Source organism: Heteronotia binoei, chromosome 1 (genome assembly GCF_032191835.1).
Source record: "Heteronotia binoei isolate CCM8104 ecotype False Entrance Well chromosome 1, APGP_CSIRO_Hbin_v1, whole genome shotgun sequence".
NCBI lineage: Eukaryota > Metazoa > Chordata > Lepidosauria > Squamata > Gekkonidae > Heteronotia > Heteronotia binoei.
The window spans coordinates 251,688,316-251,711,096 of NC_083223.1; the positions used below are offsets into that span (position 1 = coordinate 251,688,316).

At 47.9% G+C, this 22,781-nt stretch overlaps 1 protein-coding gene across 7 annotated transcripts in view; it reads left to right on the forward strand.

The window, feature by feature from the left end:
* The window catches only part of NRXN2 (neurexin 2), a 468,353-nt gene that overhangs the window by 406,011 nt on the left and 39,561 nt on the right, over positions 1 to 22,781 (forward strand). For 4 of the 7 annotated variants that reach the window (XM_060252607.1, XM_060252583.1, XM_060252591.1 and 1 more), the window contains 2 exons: positions 5,331 to 5,420; positions 15,054 to 15,376. In XM_060252607.1, coding sequence (XP_060108590.1) covers positions 5,331 to 5,420; positions 15,054 to 15,376 — 413 coding nt within the window. The remainder of the gene's footprint in view (positions 1 to 5,330; positions 5,421 to 15,053; positions 15,377 to 22,781) is intronic. The other 3 variants (XM_060252565.1, XM_060252599.1, XM_060252573.1) reach the window with 1 other exon arrangement.

The window sequence follows — 22,781 nt, forward strand, 5'->3', positions numbered from 1 at the left end:
TTTAAGGTTCTCAGTCGATTAACTGCCTTGCCCTTAAACGATTGATTGGCTAATTAACCAATTAAAAAATATATTACCATTATCAAAACCCAGGTGGTGTTTTGAGACTCTTTTAAATGAAGCTAATAGTCCCTCTTGACTGAATATCACAGGCAAATCACTTAAACATTTGGGGGAAACCTTGTTAAACCCCATCGCTCTGAAGTCAAGACAGCCTTATCATAACCCTGAGCCTCTTTCATGATGACGAAAGTGCTAGATCCAGTCAAAAATCTGAGTGTTTTGAATTGCACTTGAGGTCTGCTATATGACTTGCTTGTATTTATTGTGAGAGTTGTTCATCCCTACACAACATTGACAGCACCTTAAATTTCTTCATGGTAGTGCCTCTCGGAGGCACTTAAAACGAAAGATGGGATGCTATCTGTTTAGATGCTTTCTTACTCTGTTCTGGTCCGTACCAGCTTATATTTACTTCTGTCCCTGCCCCACGTACATAAGGCAGTAGAATAGTTGGCCAGACCCCAAGGAATTTTCAGCCAAAGACTGTACAGAGCGTAGGCCTACGGTCATTTTCCAGTGCCAGACTTCTGAGCATACACAGAGTGCACTTCTCTTACCTCTTCATAACCACAGTAAAACCTCACACATCTAGGATCAGAGCATTTCCAGGTCAGAGGGTACATCCATAAGAATTCAGTTAGTTTCAAAGTAATTTCAGTCTGACTTAAATGTGTGATTTGTTCCTTTATATTGGTTGTACTATAGTCCATCTTTCTCACTGAGACTCAAAGTGGGTTGTGCAATAGCCCTATTCACACACTCACAATCCTTGCACCTGCATACACTTCGTTTTCCTTTACATGTGTGTTGAGTAATTCTTACGTTACATTCAGTGCATTTACAGCTTAAAGTGTGGTTGAAACCAGACATTTATCCAGGTACTAGTCCTTGTTTTGTTTGTAAAGTAAGCTCATGTTGGCTTTTTCTTGCAGACACACAGGGTGTATATGCATTCACTGTAATGTGCAAATAGGGCGCAAGTGTAAGTATTCACAGTTCATGTGAAGAAATATCTAATAAGCATAGCATTGGTCGATACAATCAATATGAGGAGACATCTAATGAGAAATGTACAGAGATTACAGAAATATGAATAAGCATAGCATATCAGACATGATAATGAAGAAAAATGGCATTGCCTCAGTAGAAAGCAATGAAATGACTTTTCCATTTAGGCAGGGAGGATGTCTTTCAGATGGCTCCCCCCGCCTTCAGTCCAGTGCCTTCTCCCCATGAACCATCTAGAACAGTTGCGAACCTTTAGAGGTGCCCCCACTAACATTTCAAGTCCTCATTGCTCTGATAAATTGCACCTCCTCCAAGGTACTGTGCAAAATTCCCTCCTCCTGGAAACAGTGTTCCCTGCCTGAAGTGCCTTGCTGCGTTCAGGCGAACAAAATGCACATTTTGCACAGCTGAGCAAAATGCCAGCCTTCGTAGCCTGCTGCCCTTCCTGAGCCTCTGAGCAAGTTGGCATCTGGGGTTTTATTTGCCATCTTGAAAAATATGCTTAATGACTTCACTATAAAAAAAGATTACATAATTTAACCTTCTTTTATATATTGCAAGATCTTTTATGCCAGCTTCGTATCACATCGCTCCTCCGTATTTGCCCTGCTGCCTAGGCCTAGGAGGAAGCAGAATGCGATGACCCCTCCCCCTCTTATCTCTCTCTCTCTCTCTCTCTCTTTGCCACCATTCCCAAGAGACGTATGTGATTTTGAACAGAAAGACCAGGCATGTCTCTGGCAGACGGGCAAGTTGGGAATGCAAACACCATTCGCCAGGCGTCCCTCCCAAGTCGGATCCTGATTAGAGACTCAGGTCACTTTTTGAGGATGGCATATTTTTAATTAAAGATGTTAATCGCCTCGTTAATACGGAAGCTAATGAGAGCATGGAAAGTCCCTGGCCACCTCTAATTAGGGGCTGAATCTCAGCATGGAGAAAGAAGCAAATATGGGGAGCAGGGAAAGGTTGTGGTGTGAGAGGAGAACTCCCGAGCTCCCCTCCTCTCTCTCCCTCCTGGAGAACCCAGCTTCAGAATTTCCTATGCTGAAGCAGAATGTAGGTGATTGAGGAGTAGGGTTACCAGTTGAGGGTTGGGAAATACCTGGAGATTTTGGGAGTGGAGCCTGGGGAGGGACCTCAGCAGGGGATAGTGCCATAGTCCATCTTCCAAAGCAGCCATTTTCTCCAAGGCAACTGATGTTGGTTATCTGGGAGCAACTGTAATAGTGGGAGGTGGAGTCTGGAAACCCTGTTGAGGGAATGACTGAATTTTGGATATCAAAATCAAAATTGGGGTGGTGGGGGTGGGAATGGAGGATGGGAGTCTAATCTCCCACTCTAGTGCAAAATGGAACCCTCAGAAAGAGTCTCTCTGCTTGCCGCTTCATCTATGTGCACTTTCCTTCTTCTGGTTTGGTAGCCTCATAATTCCACTGAGCAGACACCCTCTGTAGCTGATATTGGTATCAGACTGCCAAGGCCCTTTGGATAAGCCCCTACACTCCCACATGCTTTCCCCATTCTAGGATCACCATCTTCAAGTACTCGAAGGGCTGTCATATAGAGGAGGGTGTGGAATTGTTTTCTGTGGCCCCGGAAGGTAGGACCAGAGCCAATGGGTTGAAATTAAATCAAAAGAGTTTCCAGCTCAACATTAGGAAGAACTTCCTGACCATTAGAGCAATTCCTCAGTGGAACAGGCTTCCTTGGGAGGTGGTGGGTTCTCCTTCCTTGGAGGTTTTTAAACAGAGGCTAGATTGCCACCTGACAGCAATGAAGATCCTGTGAATTTAGGGGGAGGTGTTTGTGAGTTTCCTGCATTGTGCAGGGGGTTGGACTAGATGACCCTAGAGGTCCCTTCCAACTCTATGATTCTAGGACAGAGGAGGGACGGGATTTGGCTTGTAGCTCACTATGGCTGTGGGTGTAGACAACATGAGCATGTGCCAGACCCTCCTTGGAGCAAGAGGCAATTGACTTCCCTTTGTCACTGGCCGCTGCCCACCTTGGCTGGGTTGCTCTGATTCCGCAGTCTCAGCCATGCTCGCTGGTGGCTAATTAATTTCCCACCCAGCACTGGGCAAAGCTACTTTTTCTTCTCTCCGTCTCTGTTCTCTTGCAAATGCAAAGATAATCAAAAAGCTGAACTTGGCTTCTCTTGACATATGAGAGGAGCCCGCCTCACCACAGCACACACACATTGTCCCTAATGAGCTGGGAGTGCTTGTCGGTCCCCAGTAGGGAGAGAAAGGCCATCCGCACCTGCTCGGCCCTTCCCTGCTTTGTGATTACATCAGTTGTTCCGGTCCCTGTTCGATAAATTTCTAAGCCCTGGCAGCAGGCATCTGGTTCTACATCTGAGGGCTGCGGGAAGCAGGAGCCCAGATCGCCAGGTCCCCGGCCCTGTCAAAGGGCAAGGATGCAGCAAATGCCTCTGCTTTCCCCCTGCCAGTTCCTTTTCAGGATGAGAAGCTCAGCAGCAATCTAGGTTCCTTGTGCTCCCAACTCCCAGACTGCTCCTGCCTAATTTAAGACTGCAGAATTAAGCTAGCCCCATCCAGATCCTGGAATAAGCCCTCTTAATTCCTGTGGACAGAAGGGAGCCCTCGCCTGGTTATTTATTATTGCATTTTTATCTCAGAACTTCTTAATGTCCGTATCAAGGCAGTTTCTGCAGCACACCGTAAGGCACGTTTACATGGCATATTGAAATGGGTTTGGAAACCAGTTTTATTTGTTTCCTGCTTTTCTTCCCAGTGGGCACCCAAGGTGGCTTATAAATCATTGTTCTTCCATCCACTTTATCCTGACTACAACGGCTGTGTGAGAATCTATGACTGCCCCAAGGCCACTCAACAACAGGATTGCCAGATGAGGGGAGGTTGCTGGATCCAAATTGGGAAAGTCCTGGAGATTTGGGGATGGAATCTGGGAAGGATAGGAGCCTCCATTTTCTGCAGGGGAACTGATCTCCGTAATCTGGAGAAGAGCTGTCATTCCAAGGGATCCCCAGGTCCCCAGATCCCCTGGAGGCTGGCTTCTGTACCTGGCATGTTTCTGTGGCGGAGTGGGGGTTCATACCTAGTTCCAACAACATTTAGTTTTAACCTATACACTACACTGGCTCTTCTGTGGCTTCCTCCAAAGTCCTCTAGCAATTGTTGCTTGGGGGATCAACACTGAGTATTTTCTGTTAGAAAACCTTCGTGGTTCTCAGAGCTCCTTGCACGGGTGCCATGACAGGTAGGTAAGCAAGGTTTGACTGGCTTGAATTTGAAATGTGGATGAAGAGCCTTTGGGTCTGGGAGGGATTGTTCAGGAATATTTGGAGACCTTGTCAGAAGGGAAGTTTCATCCCAGCCACTGCAGATTTTCACTTGAATGACAAAGACACGGGGAATGCCAGCATGTTGTGTGTGATTCCAACCCTACCTGCCAAACATCCGATAAAAAGCGGGCCAAGCAAAGACCAGGTTCTGAGGGCCAGCCCAAAGCCCCTGCAGGAACCTGGCGTCCCACCAGTTTGTGGTCTCCAAGGTCTGTGCCATCTGGTCAGCCCATCCAGGCCAACATCTGGAGCAGCAACTCGCCTGCTGGTGACAATGCAATTTCCTGTTTCTTTTCATTGCTTAACAAAATAACTAAAGTGGTTGTGCTTGTTTTCAGATACAAATGCTGGGCAAATGTGTGGGCTGACTCTTTTGATGGGGGGCTGAGGGGGTGGTTGAAACAGAGTCAGGGCATGAGAAAACCTCCAGAGAGGTTTGCAAAGGGAAGCTTTTGCGGAGCTTGTGACTGTCTGATGTTGTTTTCCCCTCATTTTGTGAGTAGGGATTAAAGTTCAGCTAATAAAGTGAATTTAATAAAAATGCATTGGGGAAGGGGCTTTTCTACCTCCCCAATGCAACATAAACCCTTCTAACCTCCATCTGCACATTTTAACACTTAAACCTGACTAAACCGTGTAACTAGAGCTTTGACCGTTGCTGGCTAAAACCACTAAACCCCCAACCAAACCCCAAACTGACCCCTGCTCCTCCTCTTCCACCCCCCAAAAAACAACTTTTAACGAAGAAGATCTAACAGCTAATTTTTGATCAGGGCTTAAGCTGCTGTTTGCCTGAGCTTAGACTGACCTCTCTAAACATGCTAACCTCTGACCTTTGACCTTCCAGATGGCGTATGTGTCTCTCTCTCTATTTTCTTTTTTCGTTTTCTTTTAACCATGTACAAATCTCTCTCTAAACTCTTTGAAGGGAACAGTGATAATGAACGCCTGGCGATTGCTAGACAGAGAATTCCGTATCGGCTCGGTCGAGTAGTAGATGAGTGGCTACTCGACAAAGGTAATTAACAATAATTAATTCCGGTTAATTAACGAGCAAGCAAAAAAAGGTTTAAAGGTGCAGTGTTCTCCCCGTCGAGCCCCCTTGACCCCGTCCCTCTCTCCTTTCCCCCTGGCAGAACATTTCATGGTGGGCGACAGTTCAAGGCTGGTGAATGAAGATGGTGAGAACTTGTTGGGAATAAGAAGCTCAGCTGTTGCTAAACTGCAAGGGAGACATCCTTTGGGGGAGGGACTGCAGATCAGTGGAAGAGCCTCTGCTTTGCACACAGAAGGTCCCAGGTTCAATCCCCAGCATCTCCAGTAAAAAGGACTAGGCAGTGAGTAATGTGAAATTTCAGATACAAATGCTGGGCAAATGCCTGCAAACCTGGAGAGCAACTGCCTGTCTGAGCAGACAATACTGTACTTGATGGACCGATAGTCTGAATCAGTGAAAGGCAGCTTCATGTGTCTTTATATGTGCTTCCCTCCCTGCCCTCTTCACCCGACCCTAGGCAGATACACTTGCTTTCTGCTGCCTTTGGTCATGTCCATAAAGGGAATTTGCTGAGCTTTGTACAAATGTCAGAGGTGCAGCACCTCAGTACACAGGGTGGCAGAAAGAGGCAATGCCATTGTGTATCAGCTTTGTAATAAGGTGATGACATATGGGCCATGCAGATTTAACAGGGCCAGGTCAGAGAGAACAGAGCAGTGTAGGTGGTGGTAAGGAGTGGGGATCTGAGCTACAGTGATCCACTGAGAGGGAGACCCCTGGGACCTATGTTCTGCTTGTTACATTGGCCCTGGGATACACACCATGCCGTGTAGAACTCTCTGGGACACATGATGTAGTGGTTAAGACTGGCAGACTCTAACCTGGAGAACCAGTCTTCAACATGAAGCCTGTTGGGTGACCTTAGGCCAGTTATTCTTCTCTCAGACCTCACCTACCTCACAAGGTGACTGTTGTGGGAAGGGAAAGGTGATTGCAAGCTGCTTTGAAATTCCTTGAGTTAGAGAAAAGGGGGTTATAAAAACCTATTATTTCTTCTTCTTCATTTCTTCTGCTGGGATGACTTTTCTTTGACTCTCCCAGATGTGCACTGGCTGTGGGTTACTCTGCATACACATGCTCAGAAGTGCTCTCTCCATTTAAAATAATTGTCCCCTTTTCAGGGATGGATCTGTCACAGCCCAAACAGGTGGCCAGATAGCTCACCTTCTCTCCCTGTCTCGGATCAGTCTGGAATGTTAACACAGTGTGCAGTATGATGTGATTGTTCTGTGTGCTTTCCCACCTTCTGTCTTCGACTGTTGGCAGAAGGGGGCAGGGGAACATATGGCTTGAGGGTGTCAGGGCACACGTCTTATTATGCTAAATGCTCTCAGAAAGAGAGGGGAAGGACACGGTCCAGCTCCAGCAGCAACTCTGTTCCTCTCCTGAAAACTGCCTTTAGTTCCATGCTTAGACATGTTGATCCTTTTCTTTCTACCCCTTTTCCACCCTTACAAAACAGAGCTTTTGCTTGGGCTTAGAGCACTTCCCTGAGTAGGAGCCCAAAACCTACATCTCAGGGCTTGTTTTGTAGCAGGAACTCCTTTGCATATTGGGCCATACCCCCTTGGTGTAGCCAGTCTTCCAAGAGCTTACAGGCCTCTTATTTCAAGGCCTACTGAAAGCTCTTGGAGGATTGGCTACATCAGGGCTGTGTGGCCCAATATGCAAAGGAGTTCCTGCTACAAAAAAAGCCCTGCACCTGGTCATTTCTCATGGGACCTCACCCTGAGCCAGAGCCACAAAACCTTTCTATGCCAGGTAAATAGAGGTGGCACTCCCAAAGGGCACAGAGCAGGAAGGGGCTCTTGCTTCTCGATTCCTCCAGCCTACCTGCTTGCCACTACTGAGCTTTCCATCCCTTGGTGGTAGTAATAATAGTAGGTTTCAAGTAATACCTAGTGAGGAATTTTAAGAGTGCATAGGCTTTGAATGAATTGGCATATGTACATGAGCAGTGGGCGCCTTCCTGGGAGAGTTGCAGGAGGGGGTTGCTCGCTCTGCCGTCCTATAGTTCTACTCAGGTCATTGACTCCAGCCAGGGGCAGCACAGGTTTTTTGTGCTGTCCCTTACTAACTCCTGAAATAGCCTCCTCTGCCACCACCCCTAATTGGTCAAGTCACATCCTGCCCACCCCCCACCCACAAACCACTGTTCAGACAAAACTGAAGGCTCAAACCAAGCAAATGTGGAACAGGGTAAGGTTGGGGCCCATGTCAGCACAGCCATGGCTTCTGAGTCTGTCCTGCTTCTGGGTTGGCGTATTTCACTTCCTCTCTCCCTATATCCATCCAGTTGGGATGACATACACCGGTGCCTCTTCTCGCCAGCTTTGCAAACCGTCTCTGTAATTTTGTTCTTTAAGGACTTGTTGGTTGTGTTGGTTTTCGGGGCGAACGCTGCACCTTTAACACTTTAAACTCAGTGGGGAAGAACAACCGTAACAAACAAACAAAAAGAAAGAAAGAAAGAAAGAAAAAGATCGTTTTAAATCTTAATTTAACCAGCTAATAACTTTTTTTTTAACTCAAACCAAGTACTAAACAGTTTTTTTAACCTATAAATTCCAAATGTCTTAATAACAATTAGTTGGCTTTGCTTTTCTAAAGGGGATAAGCATCTAAATGTATCTTTTAATGTCTATAACTTGATGGTTTAAACGACAGCAGCAAAAATGAAAACAAAAGCCAGTTTAAAGGGGCTATTAATGAGGTTTTTCTAAAAAAGCAGGAGGGAGGAAAAAGCAGAAGAAAGGAGGATGAAGGTGACAGAAAACCTGAGCAAGAAGTGATCCTATTTGAGTATTGTAGAACTTGCTGGGCAGCACTGGGGGAGGCGCATCATGTAATACATTTGTGTGCATTGCGAGTATATGTCAGTAAAATCACATACTCTTCCTCCACACAGTCTCTCTCACACACACCCATACACAAACATAACCAGAACACATGTGGGGGGTTTTTTTTGCAAACAAAGACACAAGTATCGTGTTACTTTACAAAAGAAGAATTCTGTACAACTCAACAGACTGCATTCTTTCCTGGCATCATGCCCTCCTCCCTCCCACACACCTGAGTTAAACCATTATGGACTGTGCTTCCTGGCATTTTCGAGACCAGTGTTTTCGAGCTTCCTTTTGCTTTCACAGTCTCCAGAACAATTGCCATAAGCAGGGCTCAGAACGCAGCCGCTTTCCCCATTTCAGCCAGTTTAACAACCCTGTTTCCCCTTTCCCTAAGAAATTTTGGAACTGGAGCTCAGAATTGGCAGGAGATGGGAAGGTGCCCAATAGAATCCCTTGCCCCACTGACGCTTCCCAGGGGGTCCTTGGAAGGAAACTGACATTAAGCAGCTTTGATGTGTCCTGGTTGCTGCAAAGTATTCTGCCTAACTTGCTGCAAATGAGATGAAGTTCTGACCAAGGAGCTGGAAGGAACAGACTTCTCTCTCTCTCCAGTGGAACCCCTAAACTGATTTTATTGTGGCCTCTCTCCCCTAGACCAAAATCCATCAGGAAATACTGGATCCAAGGGTCTCCCTCTCAGTCAGGAGCTTACTTTATCCAATTTTCCTGTTCCCAGGGCTGGAAAGCACCATCAAGTCACAGCCACTTTGTGACAGGGTTTTCCTGTTGCTAGAGGCAGGAGGGATAGAAGCTGGAGGGGTAGAAGACAGGTGTTTTCTTTGCTCGGACTGAGATTCACTAAATGGCATGTAAGCTGTCCTTTGCAGAGAACAGAAGAGAGTTGCAAAGCCTTCTGCATCTAAGCAAGAGCAGATGATGGTGAAGAAATATTATATTTAGGAGGAGTCAGTGTTGAGTGAGGAAGCTTTGCGAGGACACTTGTTGCAGATCTGACCGCAGTTGGCTCCCAGTTTGTAAGAGTGCGCTTTGAGGCATGCATCCTCCAAAGGGAAATCTGACAAGCAGAACTGGATCCTGGCAACAAAACCCCATCTTCTTCCCTATATTTGCAGCAACAAAGTAAAAAGGGACTAGAGTATTGGGCTAGAGTTACTCCTGATTCCTGTCTGATTTCTAAGCAAAATACCTTTATTGACAGCACTGGAAGATCCATGTTTAGGGATGATTTTAGCATGCAAAGGCCGCTCTTCTCTTGCTGCAAGGCTTCCGACTCCCTTCTTTGCCAGCTTTTGGGGGGGGCTGGAGAGGGAAAGACAGCCTCTGTTTGCCAAGAGCTGCCTCGGACTTAACACACTTGCAAGGACTGGATAAAGTGGGCAGAGGAGGCTGTTGCCGAGATCGGCCTGCTGATGAGCACCCACATATGCTGTGGCATTGGGGGTCAGTTTGTTGTATTATAATGCCCAGCACTAAAAATGCATTAACAAAGACAAGATCTCTCCATCAGAAAGACAAGAGCTCTTCATCTATACCAAGAAAGAAAGAGAAAGCTATTTACCAAATTCAGTAAACTTACTTCTCTAAAACAGAGAATGAGTAAAACTAGCTCGGCTTAACGGAACAAAGCCGCAGTTGTACCTGTATTATTATTATTCATGCTCTTGATTACTTCACTTTACAGCTGTTGCATCTACCAGTGGGCATCAACAGTTGGTCCTGATTTTTAAAGGCCATGTGAGTGCCATGCCGTGCCAGATTTTAGCATCTGAGCAGGCAAAATAGACGTTAGTGCCCCAAACCCACTGGTAGGCATAGACCCAACTAGCCCAGCAAAAGTCCTATCTCCCTTTGATGCAGGACATGGACTCTGGAGAAAGTAACTTCCAACATGTTCTGGACATGTTCTGGAGAAAGTAACTTCTGCCAAACCCTGTCCTGTCAAAGTGTCCCAACGTCTGCCGGCAGCATTTACCATTTTTGAGTACTGTGCTGGAAGAAGACTTTGGGTCCGGCTGGGGTAGGAGGGAGTTGATCTTGTCTCTAAAAAGAGAGGGATGAGCCCACACTTGCCTGGAATCCCTTCTAGCTCTTATGGGTGCTAGTTCTTGCCCAGCTATGAGAGACCCACAAAACTGTGTTTATATTCTGAGGCACCCTCTTTTAATGAAACTCCAGACTGAGCCAAACCCAAGTCTGTCTCTCTTGTAGGTAGATCTCCCTGCTACTTAGCACCTCTGGTGCGGCTTTTTCCTAGCCCTGCTACCATTTAGGTTTCTTCTCGGCTTGGCTGCCCAACCTCACAGGGCTGGCTAGCCTAGCAGTAAGAATAGGGAGGATGGGCTTCTGCCTGCTCCAGCCTGCCTGGGCGATAAAGAGTAACAGGAGGAGGGAGACACACGTACACACCGGGGATATTGGCTACTCAGATGGATTTGCTTCTGAATTATGCCTCCCAGGAGGTTGCTAAGTCGTCTTGGCTTCCACAGATGTTTCATTTGGCACAAGTCCTGTTTTCTCTCTCTTCTCTTTCTCTCTCTCTCACACACACACTGTCTCTTATGCACCATGCACACACACACACCTCTTTTGTTTGCTGTTGAGTTGCAGGATTTTAGCACAGTTAAAGCATAGAGTCTGGTAGTGCCTTGCTTCAAGGCATGTTGTGCTTTTTATAGAATCTCTTTGCCAGGCCCCAGTGCAGGAAGAGCAGCAGTGTTCACATGCACACATGGTTGAGGTATTGCATGCTGGCGTGTTTTCACATACCCAGTCAAACATATCTAGGTGGGGAATAAATGCGACAACAGAAAAAAAATGACATTAAATCAGAGAAGGAAACACTGGCTCTTCAGAACAAAAACTAATTAAGGCTCTAAACTGAGAGGGGGGGGGATTCCATTGCTGGGAGGGGAGACAGGGGAGTTGGGAAATGTGGGCAGGAATCTATTTTGGGCCTGGGCCTTTAACCCTGAACCTACAGCAAAATTAAACAGGAATAATCTTGTTTTCTAAACAAGGGGAAGAGGGGCAAAAAACAAAACGAAACCAAGAGAGACTCAGAGGGTTAAAAATATCTATTTTCAAATTTCTCAACACACACACACAAAAATAACCCCAGAGCTATTTATTTTAAAGACAGGGTTCTGTTTATGGTATTCCCCCCCCCCTTTTTTTAAAAAAATAACAGATTAGGAAGGTTCAGTCAGCTCCATCTGGAGACGCTTTTTTTGGTTGCAACAGACGTTCCCTTTAACATTTCTCCATCTCTTTTTCTGTTTCTTAAAAAAAAATCCATGAAACTGTTTGAACGAAGAGTGAGCGAGGCGGAATGGGGGGGCCTCTCCAAGGCTGGTGCTGGCAGAGTTTGAAGCTTCGCAGCTGGCTGGGGAAGCCACTAATGAGCGGCTCCTCAAGAATGGGGGGGGGGGACAACTGTGCCAGGCTCATCTCCCTTGGCTGCCTAGGCCTTATCTACCTCCCATGTGGGGAAGGAGCCCCCAAACCCCGCCTTCAGTGGCCCATTGCACCCCCTGTTAGGGGGCAAGTGATATGACCCAATCATAAAGTGCCCCTTCCAACTAATTTGACTCCAGTACCCTCCAAAAAAGCCATCCACCTCACACTCTACTTTCTGTAGATGCATATAGCATTCTCAAGTGTGTAGACAAAAAAGTAGAGGAGAGGAAATAGCTTCACAGATGAGTAAAGCTGTACCAGATGAAACTCTGGGGAGATCCATTATCAAATTTCCAGCACATTTTCCCTTCAGAACTAGCTGCCATTCTAGGTCGCAATTCTGATGAGGGGTTAGCCCTTTCTTCCACACGTACCATATTCCTGATATGAGATGACTTCCTTGGAGTTGCTCCCTCAGGCTAAACCTACAGGTTTGCTTGGATGATACTCTCCCTGTTTGTACCAACAATGCATACAGCAGCGCCTTGAACACATGAAACAGTCATATATTAAGTTAGCCCTTTGGTCCACCTAGATCAGTGCTGTCTCCTCTGCCTAGCAGTGGCTCTTCAGAATCTCAGCTGGCGTCTTTCACGTGATCTACAAACCTGATCCTTTTAACTGGCGATTAAACCTGGGACCATCTGCATGCAAAGCAGATGCTGTGCCACTGAGCCACGGCCCCATCCTTCCCCTGGCTCCACAGACATAGGGCGGGGTTTGTGGCTGCTAATCATACTAGAGAGCCAATCGCAGAGCTGAGTAGCTCATGACTAGATCTAGCATATTTTTATTATTGTCAAAAAGCAGCAAGGGAGGCCTCTGGAGAAGTGAGCTCTAACTCACAAAAGCGCATGCTGGAATAAACATTGTTAGTCTTTAAGGTGCCCCTGGATTTCTGTTTTGTTTTGCCACACTAGACTAATGTGGCTACTTCCCTGGTTATATCAGGGCTGCCATGCAGGGGAAGGGAACCTTTCCTCCTCCCCTTTATGCAGTTAGGTATTAGAAATCAGCCTCCTTGATCCGCTGCTCAGTGGTCAATAGAGGTGCCGCTGGGGTTGCCCAACCCCCACCCCCAATGGTGGCTGGAGATCTTGTATTACTGCTGGTCTCCAGGCGAAAGAGATCAGTTCACCTAGAGAAAATGGTCACTTTGGAAGGTGCACTCTATGGTGTTATAGCTCACTGAAGTCTCTCCCCTCCCCAAGCCCCACTTTCCTCTGGCTCCACACCCAAAATATTCAGGGATTTAGCAACCCTGAGCTGGCAACCATAAGTGCCTCCCCTCCCCCCCCCATCCCCGCTGCCAATATTGAGCTTCATAGCAGCTTGCGGGGAGAGATTCTGTCAGGAAACGGCACAGGGGTGGAACTTTAAATTGGCCCTCCACCTACACCCATTCTATGTGGCCCACACACAAACTGCCCAAGAAGGGCCTATCACAGGCCTCCCATGTAATGCTTGGTGAGTGGCTAGCTGTGCCATTCGAAGAACACTTTCCTGGAAGTAGGTCCCCCTGAATACACCTGAGTAGGATTTTGGGTATACCTGCTTAAGACTGCACCACCAGCCAGCAATCCGTTGATTATTTCTGCTGCCTTAACTCAGCAGGCAGCTGAGGCACACAGAGAAGACTCCCTTGTCTACACATTTTGGGCTTGCCGTATTTTCTTTCTGTCCCCCCACCCCCTGGGGAGAGTATAGTGTTGCTTGTGTATACTTTCTCTCTCACACACACACAATTTATCTGCATCTGGAGCTTTCTCACCCACTTTTCCTGTCACTTTCAAAGTGTTGCCTCCTTCAGTTCCACCCCAACACACCTGCCCTCCACTGTCCTCTCTCTCTTCAGCTGTACACATATTTATTCCCTCTCCCTTGTCCCTTTCCTACTTAGATTTTTTTTAAAAAAACCTCACAGTCCACATCTGATGTGGCAGCAGTACATGCACACCACTGCTGACTAGGCCCAACTCCCAGCAATAGTCACCAGGCTCCTCATGCACACGCTCTAATGGGACCAAGCACTTCTTCATGGAGCTCTCTACGCCACCCCCAATTCAGCAGATGGTCCAGTTATCTGCCCTCAGTGTGGGTCTCTTGGCCACACCTCCACTGTTCCTACCTGACTCACCATCCAAGCATCCTTGGAGTTGTCCTGCCAACAAGATGTCCACAGAAGCCTGTTTAGATGAACTGGGGAGGGGCTGTAGGGTAAAATGCAGTCCTGCAGTTCACTTGTAGAGTGAGGAGAAACAGTCCAGCTACCACCGTCCTCCCAAGGTTTAAGAGAAGGGAGGACATTTGGCATAACCAGGCCAACATCCAAGGCCTCCTTGATTATTTCTCTGTCAGCCACCAGACCCTAGACCCTCTCCTTTCTCGCTCACTTTCCGTCCTGCACAGGCTGCATGAAGGCGCATCCCAGAGCGGACCAATTGGTTGGAAAGCACAAGGTGGCCATGGTGGTGGGAGAAGGAGGGGGTTGTTAAGAGGGACACTTTGTCAAGAGAGGAGAAGGACTGCAAAATGAACCGGTTGCCGTGATGGATGGATAGAAAGACACACAAAGAAATATGTTTAAAAGACAAATGAGCGAAGAATGGTCTGTCTTTTAGATCTGTCTTTCTCTTCCCCCTCCCCTTATCTAGCTGCAATAAGAATAGAATAAAATAGATTAGATAAGAATGTAGGAAGTCTAGATTGCATTCGATTGATTCCGGCCTCCTAAATTGTCGCAAGCCCTCCCCCTACTCCCCCTGGTTCCAGTGAGCTGGTGAATATTGGTTCTTTTGCCCCACCGGCATATTTGACATGGCCGTGACCTGGGCCGATGATGTCATTGATCCCAAAGGCATCTCCCCCCCCCCACCTCCTTCCTGCTCCTTCTTACTGGAAGGCTTGGCAAATGAAGACGATTTATTCCCAGGCAATCGAATGCAGCTAGAAGAGAGGGAAGTTGGATAGGTGAAATGCCTCTTGGGGTAGGAGGATGAAAGATGGGGGGCCAGAATCATTGAAAGAAAAAAAGGACAAAAATGCAGCAAAATGGCCAGGAGGGTCGCAGGAAGCAGAGGGGGTGGGTGGGGACAATCTGTCTTCCTGAACCCTGAAACCCAGCCAGTTGGACTTTGCGCCTCTTGTCTTCTGTGTGCTGAGCTTCCCTTTCCTCCGAGCCCCCAATTCACCTTTGCCACCTTCTCTTTCTGTTCGCCCTCCACTCCCTTCTTCTCTGTGGCTTCCCTTCCCTCTCCCCCTTCCCTGACAGGTCGCCAGCTGACAATATTTAACAGCCAGGCCGCCATCAAGATTGGAGGGCGGGACCAAGGTCGCCCCTTCCAGGGCCAGATCTCAGGCCTCTACTACAATGGGCTCAAGGTGCTGTCCCTGGCTGCTGAGAGCGACCCCAACGTGAAGGTGGAGGGGAATTTGCGGCTGGTGGGCGAGGTGCCGTCTGTCATGACCACGGAAACCACAGCCACCACCCTGCTGGCTGACATGTCCACCACCATCATGGAGACCACCACCACCATGGCCACAACTACAACGCGGCGCGGCCGTTCTCCCACCATGCGTGACAGCATCACCCAGGTGAGTGGGAAGGAGGACCCTGAAGGGGACATGGAGGGGATTGGTGCCAGGCAGGCGGTGGAAAGGGGGAGCTGGCAAAGGGGGCCTCAGATAGGAGGAACCAAGAATATTGGAAGCTTCTGAGTTCTGTTCCACTGGAACCTAAATTGTGCCCCCAGACAAACTAGGTCCTGTAACAAGACTAAATTACCAATGCGCAAACGTGCTTCGTTTGTAGAATTCATTTACCTTGCTAGGCATGGTCTCATTTGAAGTGTGGCGTTGGAGGAGAGTTGTACAGATACCACCAAAAAAGACAAATAAGAGGGTTCTAAGTCACATGAAGCCTGAACTCTCCATAGAAACTAAAATGACTAAACTGGGGCTATCGTACTTTGGTCACATTATGAGAAGACAAGAGTCCGTGGAAAAGACAACAATGCTAGGAAAAGTTGAAGGTGGCAGGAAAAGCAGAAGACCCAACAGGAGATGGGCTGCCTCAATCAAGAGCCACAGCCCTCGGTTTTGCAAGAGCTGAGCAAGGCTATTAATGATAGGACATTCTGAAAGTCATTAATTCATAGGAATTCCATAAATTGGAAGCGACGATGACACTTAACACAGAGAAAGACACAGACACACAGAGTCATGGGCAATGGAAAGCCACGGGCTCTTCAAGCCACTCAATCTCCACCCCCATCCCCTACCATGCAATTTCACCACATTTTGCCTCAGAGGGACTAGAATCTTAGATTCCTTTATCTCCAAAACATGTTTCTCAAAATGCTGCATTAGATGCCTCAAAACTATGCTCTGCCCTTTTGCTGCATTTCCATAGATGGCAGGAAATGCTCTTCTGCGTTTGTTATAAATAAAAAACAATATGAAAAGTGATTAATCTGGGTACCAAATAAACAGAACTGCAGGACTAGATTCAGAATTAGAGCATCTCCTCCAAGTCTTCATGGACATAAATAGGATATGGGCAAGGGGGAGGGGAGCTATGCGCATTGCCCTGAGTTTCTTGGAGGAGAGGCAGAAGATGGATGGATGAGGCCATCACTCCTTCCACTACTGGCCGAGTGCGTGTTTCACAGGGCTTTTACTCCCAAGCGGAACCCTTCAAGACTTGCCATAGCATTCATTTGAAATTATTGTTATTAGTTTATTTCTATTCCACCCCTTCCCCCTTTTGGGGGGCTCAGAGTGGGGGACAACAATTTAAATTAAAATCACAATAAAATCATAATAAAAACAAGTTCAACATTCAGTAAGTGCAGTAAGTTAGTTCAGCAAGGTGATATAAAGCAAGATAGTATAGCTCCACAATACAGTGGTGCAACAGGCTGTAAGGGCGTAGGGGGAGGCCAACCGATCTAATAGATAGATGCCCGCTGCCTCATCTCACCGTCCTGCTCTCTGCAGGTTCTCCATGCATTCCACAACCAGGGTTCATGGTTTTCCATTGGCCATAAGGGCAGGCAAAGTGAGGCTAGGTTTGCCAACCTCCAGTTGAAGCCTGGAGGTCTCATGTTATTAAAACTGATTTCCAGACAACTGAGATCAATTCTCCTGAAGAAAATGGCTATTGTGGAGGGTGGACTATATGGCATTGTGCCCTGCTGAGGTTCCTCCCAGACTCTGCCCTCCTTGTGTCTCCCCCCCCCCCCCAATCTGCAGATATTTCCCCACCCAGAACTAGCAACCCTAAACAACCTAAGCTGTCTCACGAACAAGCTGGAGCCCCAACATAACATTGTCATAGAGTTGGAAGGGACCTCCACGGTCATCTAGTCCAGCCCCCTGCAACAATGCAGAACATTCACAAATGCCTCCCCTTAAGTTCACAGGATCAGCATTGCTGTCAGATGGCCATCTAGCCTCTGTTTAAAAACCTCCCAGGAAGGAGAGCCCGCCACCTCCTGAAGAAGCTTGTTCCACTGAGGAACCGCTCTGTTAGGAAGTTTGTCTGCATTCCCCTGTTGTTTCCTGCCTGGGGAACCCATTTGCATTTTGGCTTGCTTTAAAACACGCTGCTTTCAACAACAACAACAACAACTTTTATTTGTATCCCGCCCTCCCCGCCGAAGCAGGCTCAGGGCGGCTAAGTGATGATACCTAGTGGGTAGTTCATAGGGTTTGAACGAATTAGCATATGTAAAGGAGCAGCAGGCACCTCTACCTGGCGGAGTTGCAGGTGTTGTTTTTACCTGTTCTGTCATCCCATCCCTCCTGTGAAGTCACTGGCTCTTGCCAAGGATACAAGACAAGCTTTCTGGGCTGTTGCTCACTAATCCTGGCATCTTTTCCCCCTGTGCCAAGCACCCCGATTTGTCAAGCTGTGCCCTTTATCTTCTTCGTGGTCTCTATGCATCACACTGATGGGAATAGGCGCCAACGCTGATCACGATTGGTAAACTTTAAAAGCTGTGGATTTCCGCGCCGACGTCCCAGCGCGCATGCCCAGAAGCCCCACTGCGCATGCTCACTGAGATGGGAGTGGACATCCCGCCAGTTCTCTTCTGACCACTGCACTGATCAGTTGATCTTTCGTCGCTACGGTCGGTGAACTTCTTTACTCTTAGTTTTTTTTTTTTTAATTAATAATATATAGTTATAGTTCTTAGTTAGTTAGTTAGTTATAGTTGTTCACAATTTGGGGGAGCGCGGGGTTTGAAGAGCTATTTCCCGCTCTTTCCACACACACACACACACACACACACACACACCGTCCTTCCTTCCAACTATTCGTATGGAAAGATGTTGGGGATTTTTCAGAAGATGCTCCAAGTGTGGGAGTAAAATTGCCCCACTGGACGGACTTTCATTGTGCCTGTTGTGCCTTGGGGAGCTCCACAGAACGGACTCTTGTATGCACTGTGCAAAATTTTCTAAACAAACCAAAAAAAACAGAGCTGCCCGCCTTGCTGCAGCCCTTATGGAACAGGCGCTCTCCCCTCGGAAGATGTCTTCGCTGTCTTCATCGGAACGGGTCGATCAACCAACCGCACCCGCCGAACCATCGACCTCGAAGTCGCTCGAGACCGATCGTCCCTTTTCCGATGCCAATCACCCTAACAAATGCTCGGGCTCAGCTGCTATGTCGGATTCCTCTACGCCTGCGAAAAAGTATAAGGAGGATAAGGGCTCTCACCCGGAGAAGAAGAAGAAGGCTAAGAGATTGAATAAGCCGAAGCATAGCAAATCCGTCTTTCCAGCTTCTCCGACTTCACCATAGGACCCGACGGCACCTATCATTCCACCATTGAAGCTCTTTGCTTCACCGGGTTGTCGGCTAAGCCCTCTGATCCTCGCTTCGATGTCGACTGAGCTCGTCTTATCTTCCGACTCCGATCACAAGATAGAGCTAGCACAACGCTCCGGTTCCAAAAGGAGCCCACCCAATCGGGCCCAAATGATAGCTGAGACCCCTTGATCCCGAAGCCCGCTTCCTCAAGGTTGAAGGGATCGCTCTTCTCCTCACCACCTGCCTTCACAGATTCCGTGGGATCAGCGTCAATGGCAATATTTATACGGGGCGTATCCCATGCAACCATCGTTTCCTTGGCTCCCTCCTCGCCAAATGGACTGGGATCAGTACTCGGAAGCCTCCTACCGATCCTGAACCTCTTATAGACCACCCAGATGAGCACCATCTGCGTCGGTATCGAAGCCGCCCAATGCCGAACTGATTCAACATCATTGGGAACCCGCTCAACAGAGCTCTTCGGAGTGAACAAAGGCCGTAACAATGGACCCTGTTTCATCTCCGACTCCACACTTATCGGAGCGCTCTGACTCTCCTGATGCGTCACCCAGGTCCATTGATGGGTCAACCCCGGAGGAACAAGACACAACCTCATCACCTGGGGAACCCTCTCCACCGCAGAAGATAGCAGAGGAACAACCCATTTCGCCTTCTGAGTCTTATGGAGACCTCATTAAACGTATGGCTCAATCTCTGTCCCTCCCTACAGTACAACCTCAACCAGTGATTACAGACACTGTTTTTGACATTGTTCAAATGGACACTTCTACTGCAGTAGCTCTACCACTATCATGTTGCATACTGCAAAATCTTCCTGGGAGAAACCAGCGTCCACTCCCATTTCATCGTGTAGGCTGGACCACATGTATCGCATACAAGAGTCCAGTGCAGACTTCCTCTGCACCCACCCCAAACCCAATTCCGTGGTAGTGTCCTCATCTTCTAAGGCAAAGAAGACACACTTTGCTCCACCTGACAAAGAGGGGAAGAAATTAGACAACCTAGGAAGGTGGCTATATTCTGCTGGTTCCTTGGGTGTAAAAATTGCCAACTATGCCACTTGTATGGGTCGTTATCAATACGCCCTCTGGGAGCAAGTTTCCATCATCTTGCCTAGTCTTCCGGAACAGAGCAGGAATGCTCTCAAGAAGATACAAAAAGAGGGAATGACCCTAGCCAAGCAGCAACTTAACTTGGCTAAGCATTCGGGTGACACCTGTGCCAAGACTCTGACAACGGCTATCACTCTGAGACGCCATTCCTGGTTGCGTTCTACGGCCTTACAACCGGACACGCAGGCTTACATCGAAGATTTACCCTTTGATGGCAATGGTCTCTTCAGCTCGAATACCGATTCTGTTTTACAGGAGATGGATAAGAGTATCCGAACCTCCAGAAACCTGGGGGTTTCCACACCACGTTCCCAAAATAAACGGCCATGGCCAAAACCGTGGAATAAGAAACCTTATTCGAAATCTCCTACAGATCAATCTTGGCGTCCGAAATCTACACCACCATTCACCAAGCCACCTTATACTGCCAAACCTAAATACTCTCCCTCGTCTTCTCAATCCTCTCGCCAGAAGGGCCCTAAACAGCCCAAACAGGGACTTTGACTGCCTTTTGTTCTCCCTCCCTTCCCACCCATCCTCTTTGGGCGGTACCCGCCTTTTTCCCTTTCTTCAAGCATGGTCCAAAATAACCTCAGACCAGTGGGTCCTATTCATAATCCGGCTGGGTTATGTGATCGAATTCCATCAGAATCCTCCCACCCCGACCTTCGTCTCCACCAGCCCTTCAAACACCTTACGGTTCAGTCACTTCTTCTCAAACAAGCCATCGAACAAGTTCCCTTAAACCAAAGGGGACTCGGCTTTTACTCACGCTACTTCATGGTCCCAAAACAAGATGGAGGTCTTCAGCCGATCATGGACCTTCAAGCCTTGAATTTGTTCATTGCTTACCACAAATTCAGAATGACCTCGCTACCCAAGATCCTTCCTCTTCTCAATCTAGGAGATTGGATGGCCACGCTGGACTTACAGGATGCGTACTTCCATATTTCTATTCACCCCTCTCACAGGAAGTACCTAAGATTCACCATAGGAGCAGCACACTTCCAGTACCGGTCTTTGCCCTTCGGTCTTTCTACAGCTCCCAGGATTTTCACCAAGACTATGGTGGTTATCGCAGATTGCAGGGTATAACCCAGTTCCCATACATAGACGATTGGCTCCTCGTGGCAGAATCCAAAGCCAGTCTTTTGCAGCACATCACCATCACTCTCTCCCTTCTTCGGGAGCTAGGATTGCAGATCAACCAAAAGAAGTCGCACCTACAACCCTCCCAGAGGGTGCAGTTTATAGGGGCCATAATAGACACCCTTGCCTGCAAGGCCTTCCTGCCACCAAATCGAGCGGACGACATAGTCAAGCTTGTTCAGACCTTTTGGCGCAGTCCCACAGTCACAGCTCGCCAGGTACAGCATCTTCTGGGCCTCATGACTGCCACCACTTCTGTTCTGGTTTTCGCCAGACTTCATATGAGGATCCTGCAACTATGGTTCCTCAAACACTTCAAATGCAATCTCGATTCTCCATCTCGGCTGCTGACCATCCCTCCAGAAGTTCTATCCTCCCTCACCTGGGGGCAACAGCGGCATCATCTGATGGAGGGAGCACCCTTCCACAAACCATCCCCATCAGTCACGATAATATCGGATGCGTCCCTGTGGGGTTGGGGAGCACATATGAACGGCCTTTGCATCGGGGACAGGTGGCCCAGTCACCACGCGCATCACCATATAAATTTTCTAGAACTGTTGGCAATCTTCCATGCTATCCAGTCTTTCCAGGCACTTCTCAAGGGCAAAATGGTAGCCATTATGACAGACAACACGACGGCTATGTCCTACATAAACAGACAGGGGGGCACGGTCTCCCGCAGACTCTGTATACTCGCTCTGAACATATGGGAGATGTGCACAACAATGGGCGTGTCAGTGGCGACACATCTTCCGGGGGACTTGAATGTGTGTGCAGATTTCCTCAGTCGAGGGGGAGCTTTGCTCCACGAGTGGGAGTTCAACTGGGAATTCCTTCAACCCGTCTTCCTAAATTGGGGGACTCCGGAGATAGACGTTTTTGCCACGTGCAACAACAGGAAATGCAAACTCTTCTGCTGCAGGAGAGGGGCAGATCCCCTGTCCTTGGGGGACAGCCTACTCGTGCCGTGGCATCAACATCATGTGTACCTGTTTCCCCCTATTCCCCTGATCACCAAGGTAGTGCAGAAGATATTGAGGGAAAGACCTGTGGGTATCCTCGTAACACCCTGGTGGCCCAGACAGCACTGGTTTTCCCTGGTTCTTCATCTAGCCAAGGGAATGTCCCATCATTTTCCTCAGGCTTCAAATCTTCTCCTTTCTCACCAAGGTCATGTGGTACACCACGATGTTCCTCATCTGAAATTAACAGCATGGCGTCTACACTGAATCCGTTGTCAGACAGAGTTCGATTCATCATATTGAACAGCAGGAAACCGTCTACACGCAAATCTTATGCCTATAAATGGTCGAAATTTGTTCAGTTTTCTTCTGAACTTTCCTTAGACCCGTCAGCAGCGGGCTTACCTACAATTTTTGATTTTCTGCTTTCCCTTTTGGATAAGGGATTAGCAGTCTCATCGCTACGTGTTTACTTGGCGGACATCTCTGCTAATCATTCCCAGATCGATGGTCATTCTGTTTTCACGCATTCTGATACTAAGAGGTTCCTCAAGGGTCTCTCTAGACTGTATCCTGCTATGAGACAGCCTACTCCGGCTTGGGACCTCTCTTTGGTTCTACATGCTCTCTCTGGGAAACCCTTTGAGCTGATGGCCACTTGCTCTCTCCACTTGCTGACTTGGAAAACGGCCTTTCTGGTGGCGATTACATCCACAAGAAGAGTGGGTGAGCTAGCAGCACTCAGATGCGACGCCCCCTACTTGTGTTTCACCAATGAAGGTGTAGTACTTCGTCCAGATATCACCTTTCTTCCCAAGGTGATCTCTTCCTTTCACTTGAACACTGAAATTTACCTGCCAGTATATTTTCCTAATCTGGCTACTAAATCTGAATGGAGACTGCATGCATTGGATGTGAAACGAGCACTATCT